The sequence below is a fragment of the Oryzias melastigma genome, linkage group LG18, assembly GCF_002922805.2.
Source record: "Oryzias melastigma strain HK-1 linkage group LG18, ASM292280v2, whole genome shotgun sequence".
Classification (NCBI taxonomy): Eukaryota; Metazoa; Chordata; class Actinopteri; order Beloniformes; family Adrianichthyidae; genus Oryzias; species Oryzias melastigma.
Window position 1 is genome coordinate 12,620,752 of NC_050529.1, and position 12,718 is coordinate 12,633,469.

Genomic DNA, 12,718 nt, shown 5'->3' on the forward strand with positions numbered 1-12,718 from the left:
TATATTAAGAAAGTTAAGCTCAAAATGGAATTTCTGAGTATTTCTTTATTTAGATGAGTGAGAATTGCTTCATCTACTGGTCATGCACAGAACTCAGCTTTTTGATTTTGGTTAAAAGACCATTTTAAAAAAGATTCTTAAAAATGACTGGATTAGATTTTTAAATTGTTTTAAAATGATTTTTCTTCACTTTATGTTTTTTTTTTTAAATGTCCTACCTAATGGAAAGCTGAAAACCTAATTTTCTTTAATGCAGATAAATACGACTTTTTTTTGAGGAGAAACAACAATAACTCCTACTGAGCTTTGCTTGTAAAAAGCAAAGCTAATCATCTGGTTAAGAAGTGTTTATCCATGAGGAACCAGACCGCCTCCTCCCTCAGGAAATATTTGGGCTGTCATTTCTTTTTCTTCTTCTTTTCTCTCACACTCCTCCATTTGCCTTTCTTTCTCTTCTCCCCCTCGCTCCTCTTTTCTTCCTTTCGTCTCCTTCCCTCTGCTGTTTTTCTGGTCTGCTCCTCTTCTCTCCCCCTCAGGACCACCGTGTTTACCATTCATCTCGTTCTCCTCCAGCGAAGGATGGCGCCGCGTCTCGCCGTCGTGGTCACCGCCGGGTCGGTGTGGGAATAACAGCTGCCACTTCAGTGCTGGAAAACTGACAGAGAGGAACTGAAATCCTCACACTCTGCAGGAGCAGACGCTCAGAGTCGGGCTCTAAAGTTTGGGTCTTTCTGCCTCCGATAGGTCGACCTCAGATGAGCAGAGACGCACTTTCATGTTGAGAGGCTTTCTGCCTCAGAGGAAATCATGGCAGAGCTGTTTATTGGCCAACAGAGCAATGTGGCTAATGTGCTGGTCAGGTCCCAGGCGTCGCTGTGTGTTTTTACATGTGACTCTGTAAACTACCAACAACTCCCCCCTCCAGCTCCTGCTATAAATATGCTGCAGCCTCTCAGGTAGAAGCTTTGAGTGTAAACTGTTGGTGCTTTTCAAGCTGTTTTTACACACTTATAAAGTATGCAACCAGGACACGACCCACATTCATCCCACTCTGTTTTGGGTTCACACTGCACCAACAGGGGCAGCCTATTCCTGTCCTTGAATGTACCATTAACCCCAGTGTTTACATTCTTTCAACTATTGTATCTCTTCACCCGTTTATGCAATTAACGTAATTCCAGTAGATCCTGAAGCAGATCGTGTTGCTGTTACGCAACACTTTACTTTAAATGTGTTGCATATTTATACAAAACCGATGTCCAAAGTTTCTTTCCTCCACATCTGGAATATTGTATGAATGAATGCTGACTTAATGAATTAATCTGATAGCTAGATTACTAATGAATGCTAATGTTGTTATTAGTTTTCCTAAATAGAAGTGATGCCCCTTAAGACCAACTCCAATGAAAATCTTTTTTTTATCATGTTCTCATAGTATTTTTCTCATAGTAGAGGACTTATAAAAACATATTTATTATTAAAACTCTGTTTCTGAGTATTTCTTAATTCACGTTAGATCAGAAAACTAGATGCTTGAAAATTCTCAGACTTGATGAAAATGTGTGAGTGCTGAACATTCTTTGAACCCTAATGATAACATTAAACTCAAAATGCATATTTTTCATTTCTTCTCATAAAATACAATTATATCCAAATAGATTTTTACTAAAATAATGTGAATTTTGTATTTGTAGACCAGAAATAAACTAAATAAATAAAAAAAAATTAACATTAAATCTGAATTCACGTCAAAAGTTACATTTTATTCACACTTAAATGCTTACTGTAAACTTATAAATGAAAAAAAACAACACAGAAACACAATTTTAAATTATTTTTATTTCACTTTTGAGAGAAAAAAAGTTTGGTCTTTGTAAACATCTATATAAGGTTTCATATGATGTTTGGGCATTTTAAAATGCTTTTCACTTTACTACGACATTTCCAACACCAAGACTGTTTTCAGAATGACTTAGATTCATGCATCGACACACTCATGGACGGACGGACGTGAAGCATCGGCACACACCCCATGGAAAGGACAGCGGCGCTCCTGGTGTTGGTGTTCAACCATCCGAGGGCTTTTTTTTTATATAGTTAAAAAAAATAAATCAACAGGAAATAATATTAAAACACAATGAATTCCTATCAAAAGCACTTTGTGATGTCATATTAGGGTTTGCATGAGCAGAAAACAAAGGAGCGGACGCACAAATTCCAGAAGGTGTTTTGTGAGTTTGAATTCACACACATGGGGGTCGTTCAAGTCTATAACCATTTGTTGACCTTTGACCTCAGAAGGAGGTCGCCATCTTGAATTTTCTAAAAATAAAAAACAACTTTAGGTATATCAGCCACAAATTTAAACTTCTAAAGATTTTGATCTATGCCCTTCTGACTCCTAATTAGTGGGTCAAGTTGAACAAAACGATATAGCAGTATGAACATATCAGGAATGGGGGTGTGGTTAACGAAAACTTCTGTTGCTAAGGAAATCCAAAAGTTTACTTTTGTCGATTCTTCTAAAAATGACATCGACGTGTTCGTCACTTCCAGGCGACCAAAAAATAATATGGTTGCTATGGAGATAAAACAAACAGAAAAGTAAGAAAAAATTGTTTATTTTGGGGATTTGGCTGACCAGGCTAGCAGAGGGGAAGTGTGGGGCGTCTGCTCAGCCAGTGAAGGGCGGGTGTTAAGGTTTTTTTTTTAGTGTTTTAAACTTTAGTTTCCAGTAAAAAATCATCAGAAATGGTTGTGTTTGATCATATTAGCTCTTTTTCTGCATGTGCATGACTGCACATAGATATTCCTGCAGTTCATGTCAGCAGGTGGCGCTCTACGTTTCTGCACAGATGACCACTCAAGCGGAGAGATGCTCTGACTGACAGGTTGATCTGTCAAATACCTGACATTATTGGACAGGTACGCACACACATGCACACACAAAGGCACAGAAACATACAGAATGGAAGGACATGCAAATGAGGGGGGAGGGGTTAACAGAAATGCACAGAGAGGAGATGAACTCATTCAAAACTGAGTGAAGAGCTACTCTGACATGTTAAAAGAGACAGATGCACAGAGCTGCAGCACACCACGGTCGCCAAGCAACAGCCCAAAAATGTGGCTCCCTTTCCTCTGCCAGTTCCTGAGCGCAGAAGTTCAGGCGTCCTTCAAAGCCGTCCGCCTCAAAAGCCTCGCCGTTTCTACGCCAGTCCTGGTGCTTTTGTGCTCCTGCAGCGACATCTTCCCGTTCACAAACTCGCGACTGAAGTTAAAAAATAAAATAAAATAAAAAGGCTGACCCAACCGGCCCCTCCCCACCTCCCCGGCAGGTTTTAAGTCACGCCAACCAGCAAGTCATGTTAAAAACCGCCTCCAGACGTGGGAGGGGCAAAGAAGGACCTCAACTGAGCATGCTCTGTTCTGTACAAAAAAACCTCTCGAAAGTCAAACAGCAGGCCTTCCCGAAAACAGGCACGAACTTTGACCTTAAATATAAAAACCATGGAATTCTTGAAAAAAATTGTCCCACTCTAAATAAATGTATGGACGTTTAATTAATCTAGTTTCCTTACGTAACGAGCCCTCTAGTGGCCACCTCTTAAAATAACCGGTTGTTTGCCTTTGGTTGGAGCATGCCCAGTAGTGTCCTCCTAAAGCTAAAGATTTATAAATCACAAGATCCTGAACACATCAAACAGCACAAAAAATAACCAATCTTAAATATTCATATTATTTATCTCATATGGCAAAAAAGATTTATTAAATAAATATATTTAAATTTATAGTATACGTTTTGGCGTGTGTAACAGCCCTCTAGTGGTTCCAGGAGGAACTGCACCTGACTTTCTTCTCTAAATGAGCTTCGATTTGTAAGTTTTTAGCAGTTTAGTCTTTATCTCCTTTAGCAGCTGCTTTTAGTATTTAGCTGCAGTTTGAATATTTCCTTTCCCGTGTTCCTGCAGAGCATTTTACCGGCACTCATCAGTCTCATCTTTCTGAATCTAAGTTTTTTTTTTTTTTTAAACGTGAAGGGATATTTTAGGGTTACGATTTTCACGTTTAGCCGTGAACAGGAGGAAAAGCTTTCACACCTGGAACTACAACTATTACATAAATAAATTTTAAAAAAAGCTCAGATGATGCTGGAAATCATCATTTAGCTTTGAAAGGTTTCAATCGAGCCGTAAAACAAGAAACTTCTGGATTCATTTCAAACCTAAGAGGAGCAGAAACTTTTAGTCATTTAACGAAATGATGTAGAACATTTTTTTTCAGAGCTGCCACACAAGACTTCACATGGATGAAATACCGATGAGTTCTCACGCACATCAATAAAAGACTCGTAGATTATTATGTACAGCTGGAAACACTGAGTATGGTGGCGTTTTTGCTCGCATTCACAGTTGTTGTCACGGTCACAGTCGGCCCCGATCCTCCACTGGTCCTTCATGGTTATTGGCGGGTGAGTCTATCGCTGTAAACGGGGGGTGGTGGATTCGTCCCGAAATAAAGTCTCTTTCCAGTCTTGACTTCCCTCACCACTGTTACAGACACGTCTCTCTGTGTTGCTGCTTCCACATTTGCACTGTAACAACATCAACACGTGACGCCACTGAGAAAAAGTAGAAAATAAGTGAAGGATGGGGAAGGGTCCGGTCGAGGTGGGATCTAGTTTGCACAGTGACTCCAGGAGTGGAAGGAAACGCAGGACGGTTGGAAAGTCGTTGGGATCACCTGAAGCTCCAGCACAGGAAAGTCACTGTTGGTTCTGACAGGCGGATCCTCGGTTCCCGTAGCAACTGCGTTACGACACACTGATCTTTCCTGTTTCTACTGGAGCCGGGATGATCATGCAGACTCCCTTTCGTTTTCCTGTCTTTTGCATCATCCTACCGTTTAAATTTCTTCTTTTTTATTATTATTATTATTCTCTCAGCAGCTGGTTTGGCAGTAAACTGGGACAAAATCAGCCTGGACTGACTTCTTCACTGCAATGGGATCTCAAAAGTTTCTGGGAAATTTGACTGTTTTTTGTGGCTCCCCTCGTGGACGTTATAGGGTCAGGACACAAACTGATAAAAAGGAGATAAAACGATTTCGGACAAAGATTTACCCCCGAAAAAGGTGTCAGTCCAGCTCAGCTCCCCATGTGACTCCGCCCCCTTATTTGTTGTGTGTGTGTTGGGGTCTCTTGGCTTAAAACGGTTGTATATGACAGTAGGCCTCCAGCGAAGCCAGCAGGATGTAAATCAGCCACAGCGAGATGAACATCAGCGACGTTATCAACTTGCAAGTCCGCGGCCCGCCCAGCTCGCCGCCGGCCACGCTCGCCCGCCTCCGGTACAGCAGCGTGAGGACGCACACCACGGCGAGGATGGTGAAGAGGGTGACGGAGAAGGCCAGGTTTCCCGGGTCCACCTTGAAAGGCTTGCCCTTGGAGCGCCAGGCGATGGCGGCGATGGTCCACGCCACGCCGATCCCCAGGAAGACGTTGACGGCGTTGGAGCCAGTCACGTTGCCGATGGAGGCGTCCGCGTATTGGTCCTGGATGGCGGCGACTTTGCTGGCAAAGGTGTCTGAAGAAACAGAAGAAGAGTTGAATCAAACAGGAAACCAGGAAACTGAAGAACAACTTTACAAACTTTAAAAAAACGGCTTCAAGATCCACTTGATCCACTATTGTAAAAGCGTTCCCAGTGGATTTAAAAAAAAATATGCGGTTCAAGAGGAAAACAAAAGTAAGACGCTGAAGAACGCTCAAATATAATTAATTAAATATCATCTTTTCAGCATTTTTAAATTGTTACAAGTATCGCCAAATCAAATATCCCCATTAATAAACCCCTAACAAATACTGCTCCTCATTCATTATAATTTGAAAAAATAAAAACTCAGAAATTCAATTTTAAACCAAATTTTCTTAATATATGTCCTTCATTATGAGAAAAATACCACTAGAAATTGTTAAAAAACACCAAAAACACTTATTTTTTAGCTTGTCACAATGTGACTAGAGTTGCCTGGTTAAACCCCAGCTAACTGGCTGGCCACGCCCAGGAAGGAAGCTACTTAACCCAAACAATAGAAAAAAAACAGACAGAAGTGTCTTGGAAACTATATATTTAAAGTCCTGTAAACAAAAACAACTCAAATTATTAGAAATAAAAAACGTAAGCAAACAAATTCAAGCCCCACCCTCAAACAGGAAGTCATGGCCTTTGCCACCATTTTGTCTTTTAGGCACCAGGAAGAGGAGGTGAGACAGAACAAAATCAATAAACAATTCAAATGTGGAGTTTGTTTTGTTCCTACATGACTCGTCTAAAAGTGCCTCTTTAAAGGTCTTAGCTCCATCAAAAACACAGAAGCATAAACCGCCATGGCAAAGAGAGTTTAATTCTCAGGTGTTAAAGGGTTAAATTGATCTGAAAATGAACTTAAATCTTTTCTGATGGTAGAAATATTAAATAAAGATAAAAGCAGAAACTCCTTCCTGTGGAGGCTAGGGCATCCCTGCTGGACTCACATGCAAACACAAACACACACAGACTCACAGCACAATGACAAATGAAGCAACAGCAAAAACAAAACAACCACTGAACAGAAGGAGGAGAGGAAGGAATGAAAAAAACGATGCCAACGAGGCTTGAAAGCAAACAGAAAAGGACGATTATGTAAGACGGAAGAAACAGACGACCAAAACAACAGAAATAAAACACCAGAAAGAAGAGATCCAGGATGAAAAAAACATCAACAAATTAGCATTGAGACATTCATAAGAAGACAGTTTGCATTTATAACCTCCAACAAGCAGCAACGAAGCAAAACATGGTGGTTTGAGGAATTCATAATACAGCTTTCAAGAGACCTCACTGCAAGTCATCAATGTTGCCCCCCTGGAAGAGCAACCCTGCAGCCGTTTCAATAAATCACACAGAGGAGCAACAATAAACTGGCTAGCGAGAGGAATGAGGTGGAGAATTGAATTTAAAGCCTGGGGACGCCGCGTCCCCTCCAGGCGGAGGCAGCTTCATTGAAAGATGTGATGGAGGCTGGTTTTTACATCTCAAATTCGATTTCTATCCGGCGTGCCGGGGAAGGCCTCCGCTGAAATCGTTCGGGGAGTAGATTTGCTTGTCCGTCACACCTTGCTAAAAATGTGTTATTCGCCTTTTGTTTTCTTAACAGGAAGTAGAAATGTCACATAAGACGAGGGCTGAAAGCTGTGATGAACCTCTACTGTTACAATAAGCATAAACTCTGTGCTCTAGTCTGTATTTTTACTAATGAGTATACAGCACAGGTAAACTACGCCTGATCCAGGAAGGAGCGGGCGACCCCCGAGGCCTTGAGTAAAACACTGTAGTTCTATGGCTTCAGTGCAATTACCCCATTCTGAAAATAATTGCACGTACCACACACATGATAATTATATGTTACATTTTTACATTGTCCTTTGTAACAGCTGTACGAGCAACAAGGGAACTGCAAGACATACCTGCACCCCCTGCAAAATGTAAAACTCCTGTCTACAAACCTCCACGGGCCAGGATTACCCAAAAATCTGAAACACCCATACAAGTCAACCAACATGGGTTAGCCTGACCCATATGGGTCCACACCACCAATATGGGATAGCCCAACCCATATGGGTCCACCAAACTCATAAGGTGAAACTCGACCCATATGGGTCAACCCAACCCATGTGGGTAAACTCGACCCATATAAGTTACTGCAACCGATATGGGTCAACTTGACCCATCGGGGTCAACTCAACCCATATGAGTCATTGCAACCGATTTGAGACCACTTGACCCACACGGGCCATTCCGACCCATATGGGTCAACTTGATCCATATGGGTCACCTCGACCCATTTGAGCCACCGCAACCAATGTGGGTCAACTCGACCCATATGGGCCAATGCAACCCATATGGGACAACTTGACCCATACGGGCCAATCCGGCCCATATGGGTCAACTCGACCCGTATGAGTCACTGCAACCGATATGAGTCAACTTAACACATATGGGGTCAACCCGACCCACATGGGTCAAATGGGTCAACTCAACCCATATGGGACAACTTGACCCATATGGGCCAATCCAACCCATATGGGACAACTTGACCCATACGGGCCAATCCGACCCATAGGGTTCAACTCGACCCATGTGAGTCACTGCAACCGACATGAGTCAACTCAACCCATATGGGGTCAACCCGACCCACATGGGTCAACTCAACACATGTAGGACAACTTGACCAATATGGGCCAATCCAGCCCATATGGGTCAACCCCACCCCTAAAGATTAAACCGACCAACAGGGGTAACCCTAGTTTAAGGTGTTGCACATAATCCGTAACCCCCGTGTTCTCTTATGAGGTCCAGATGACCCCACCCTTATATTAATGTGCGATCCCTCTCATGACAAAGGTGAACAGGTTTTTAGGACACCACTGAAGATAAAAATCCTTGGAAGAAAAAGTTCAGTGACCTGTCCTGTGGGGTCTAGATGACCCCACGTGTAATGTAGCATGCCTAGAGTAGCAAGAGGGTTAATGCTGTCAACATCTCCAGAGGCTTTATCTCACCTGGCACCGATGTACCCAGCGCCACAAACACCACGGCCGTCACCGAGTCCTTCAGTCCTATCGTGCAGCCGAAGTGCGACGCCAAGTCGCCGGTGACCGCGGTGAGCACGCCGATCAGCGAGATGGAGACGATGAAGCAGGCCCAGCCGTTCCAGTACTCCGTAGGCGGAACGAAGGCAAACAGGACCTTCCAGAAGACGGTGAGGAAGTGCATGATGTAGTCAAAGCAAGAAGGCAGTCGCTCCTCTCCGCTCTCCTCCTCATCGTCGTCTCCTACGATGAATTTCAGAAGATTAAGAGAGAGTGTGCTACTTGCTTGTACTTCAGTCAAAAAAAATCTTTGGAGAAATAAACATTTGTGCACACTACCTGCACTAACAGTAACAGCGCTGACAAACTGCTCCCTCCAGCTGCTGCTTCCAACCACCAAGGCCAGGTTCGTCTTCTTGATCAATTTATCCACTGTACTCTAAACACACACACACAATCACACACACACATGCAGGAGAAAAGCAGGAAAGACAAAGCCTCAAGTTGTTGGTAAACCTACAGCCACACCGAAAGATGGAAAACACAGATTTGAGCTCCTTCAATTAAGACCTCCATTGCAGGGATAAATTTAAACTCCAGGCAGAGGATGAGCTAATTAACACATCGCTCTAAAACTGGCTCAGACACACCACTTTTTTGTTTTTTTTTTAGCAAAGCCATCCAAGAAATCCAGAAGAAATGAGCTTCAGGCGCCCTGGTTGAGCTTTGTGGTAAAAGCAGCGAGGAAGAGGAATAATAAAATATGCAAATAGCTCCCATCCGCCACAGAGGCAGCTCTCATCTTTGCTCAGCTGATGAGGAAATTTAGAAAAACCCTGCAAGGGTTACCGTCTCCTGCCTTACAGGGGGACACGAGAGAGCAAAACGTGTTTATTTTCTCAATTGGAGACATTATAAATTGATTCAGCGAGTTTTTGTGTGGGCCAATGAAGGAGGGAAATGTAAAAGAAGGTTTGTTAAAGACCCTCTGATAAAAATGGTGTTTTTAACATGCTTTTTGGCATTTTTCTGATGATGGAGGACATAAAAAAAAGAAAATTAAGCTTAAAATTGCATTTCTGATCATTTATTCAAATTGGTGTGACTTAGGAGCAGAAGGTGGGCATGGTCGCTAAGTTAACACGTTAAAGCGGCCACTTCCAATTAAAAAACTATGTAAACGTACAAAATGCGCATTTTGGGCTTCAAAACTCTCTTGTTCACACAAGTTTTTAGTCAATTTTTGGGCTCTCTCTACAACAAACACGTTAAAAGTAGAGCCTGGCGATAGATCGATTGAATTCATTAATTAAGGCATGGCGGATACATAAAAGAAAAATAAGTCCTAAGAAATTCATATAAACTGTATTTTATCATAAAATAACTCACACCTATCCACTTTGTATGGAACTTTATTGGTCGTCTCTTTGTAACATTACAGAGCTGATGTTGAGCTGACAAACGCCCCTCCTTGCGAGGGCATCTACAGAACAATCCACAACATTATGATGGTTTTATTAGATTTTTACAATCATTTCTTATAAAAAACTACCACTATATAGTAAAAAAAAGTACATTTTTTGTCAGTCAGCTCCTCTTTAGTAAATCTGTCCTTGTTTCCCCTGTTTGGTTTCCCTTTATGTTTAATCCAGTTGTTAAAATAAAATAGTTTTTGTGATATATATTCTATCATTTGTTATTTTTGTTTAAGAAAGTAAAAGCAGGGACCAAAAAAAATCATTAAAATCACATTTGTAATGAAAAAAACAAGAGATTTTATCTTTCTAGCCCTATGATAAAATTTTAACCGGGTTAGATTTGGTAGCGATGTATAGGTAACACCCCTTTCAATTCACTGAAGTGATTTCCGGTTTAAAATTGATCAAGAAGGAGGAATCAATAATTGCGCTTTGTGCCCGGTTGGAATTATTTAACACTAAGTTGTTCTCATACGCCTGCAGTAAGATTCAAGAGATTTCCAGCACTTTGACATTTCCTACCAAACCTCTTCAAAATGTGAGCATTTTTATTTTGGCTAAATCATAATTAATTTGAAAATAGATCGAAGGTGATGGGAGAGAAAGCAAGGATTCAGGTTGAGCAGCAGCATGCATGAGAGGAATCACCTTTTTAGTCCGGCTTAGAAGCTCATTCACAGCTTTCTGCACACACACACACACACACAATGCAACACAAGTGGACAAATGAGCAAATGACAAATGCAAACAAAGACGTATGATTTGGTTTTAACATTTAAAGGGAATACAAAATGAATCAACACATGAAGTCAAGATGGATGTTTCCCTACAGGAAGGTTCCTGAAACTGCTGACTTCCTGCTAAACTGTCTAACAAAGCATGTAAGAAGTGAGGCAGCACACACTCAGGCGTTTGTTGTTTCCTGATCAAACAGAAAGTTTGATTTTCACACCTTTTGATAGAGTTGTTTTTGAACCTCTGATGATAACAACATCCCCCAGAGGAAGCATTACTGTGCAGTTTTTGCTGCACGGTAATGGAGTTGATTCGTTTCTGCTGCATCAAAATGGAGCTCAGGGTCACTTATTTTTATAAGCGGACTGTCAGACATCCTAAGTTACCTTGAACTCGTACGACTCCTCAATGATGACCTCCAGCTGCTTGTGTTCGCCCAGACTGGGACAGCCCATCTTGGCCACCTCCTCCTCCTCTGCCCCGACCACCGGCTTGTTCTCGTTGGAGTCACCTGAGGAAAAGAGGCCGTGTGACGACATGGAACATGAATAAATACAATGTTGCCACACAATAATTCAAACGTACTAATTCATCATATGAATCCAGAGTAAATCTACATAATGGACAGAGTATTATTTTATTCTGAAAAACCTGGCAGTAAAAAGAGTCATTATTTTTAGGAAACATTTAAAAAAAATGATTTCTAAGAGCCAGGTTGTTTCCCCTGTGAAGGTGCACTTGATTTATTTACCCAGATGTCTAGTCAACCCTTCCCCCTCACATTTCAATTAATAAATAAACAGCTATTATTCATTTATTCTATTTGTCAGAATAACAATTCTTACTCTGGTGCATTTTCCTTGACATGTTCTTGCTAATTCTAACTTTTTTTCATGATATTTTTTCTTTTTTGCAAGTTTTTCAAGTTATAAACTGAACGATCAAAATGTTTGATTGACAGATTCTCACAAATTACTTTCAGTGAAAGGGGTGTGGACTCCCAACAAGCTTACTTCTGATTGGTAATTGCAGTTACCATAGAAACGAGACTCGGATCAACTTGGACCAATCACTGTCGTCTGGCCCCAAATGGCGACGCCCATATTGTGGAAAAATGGCGACTAAATTAGCTTCATTTCTAGAGGTAAGGCCTTTTCTTTGAGTGATGTCACACTCGATTCTTTATTTACAGTCTATGAGCCTCATTTGGGACGTCTCGCGATATTATTTACTAACCGGCTACTTTCTAGGTTCTATTTTTATTATAAATGTGTGGCGGAGATGCTGGACAGCGAGTGAACATGTGGGAGTAGTTGGTGAAATCCCTACTGCTGATCACGAGTGCACTAATCGATCCATCGAGCTTAACCATAAACTTAAAGACTAGGAATGGTATGAACTTCAATATTGGTATGTCTGTACTTTTTGGATATGTGTTCTGTTGATCTTTTTTAACAACACAAACAAACATGAAAATAAGTGCTTAGTTATAAAATTTACATAAATTAAGTATCTTTTCATCCTGTACAAGTACATAAAAATAAATGTTGGAAGTGGAAAAAATTATTTAAATTTATAATAATGCCAAAAATATTGGCAAAAAGTAATTTCAAATATTATTAATGCATTTAATTTGTGAGGAACTGTTTAGAAATTCAAAGTTTCACAAAAAAAAGGAAAACCAAGTGTGCAGCCATTCTAATCAATGAAGCACCAACTTTAAGATAATACAATCATTTCTGGAGTACTGCTGATAGTAGTGTCTGGCAGGTGAAAAGCCACTTTTCTATCAACAGAATCCGCTGATTTATGCTGATTGAGTAAACACTTCACCGCTGTAAAGTGTTGCATATCAGCGCAAAGCTGCTTTCTT

General features: G+C 41.1%; 1 protein-coding gene across 2 annotated transcripts in view; it reads right to left on the reverse strand.

The window, feature by feature from the left end:
• Positions 1–1,819: 1,819 nt before the first annotated feature.
• The window catches only part of slc8a4b (solute carrier family 8 member 4b), a 108,390-nt gene continuing 97,491 nt past the window's right edge, over positions 1,820–12,718 (reverse strand). The window contains exons 13-17 of one of the 2 annotated variants that reach the window (XM_024287970.2): positions 11,232–11,356; positions 10,759–10,794; positions 8,972–9,071; positions 8,603–8,875; positions 1,820–5,585 (exon numbers count right to left, since the gene is read on the reverse strand). In XM_024287970.2, coding sequence (XP_024143738.1) covers positions 5,206–5,585; positions 8,603–8,875; positions 8,972–9,071; positions 10,759–10,794; positions 11,232–11,356 — 914 coding nt within the window. In that variant the 3' untranslated portion in view covers positions 1,820–5,205. The remainder of the gene's footprint in view (positions 5,586–8,602; positions 8,876–8,971; positions 9,072–10,758; positions 10,795–11,231; positions 11,357–12,718) is intronic. The other variant, XM_024287971.2, reaches the window with a different exon arrangement.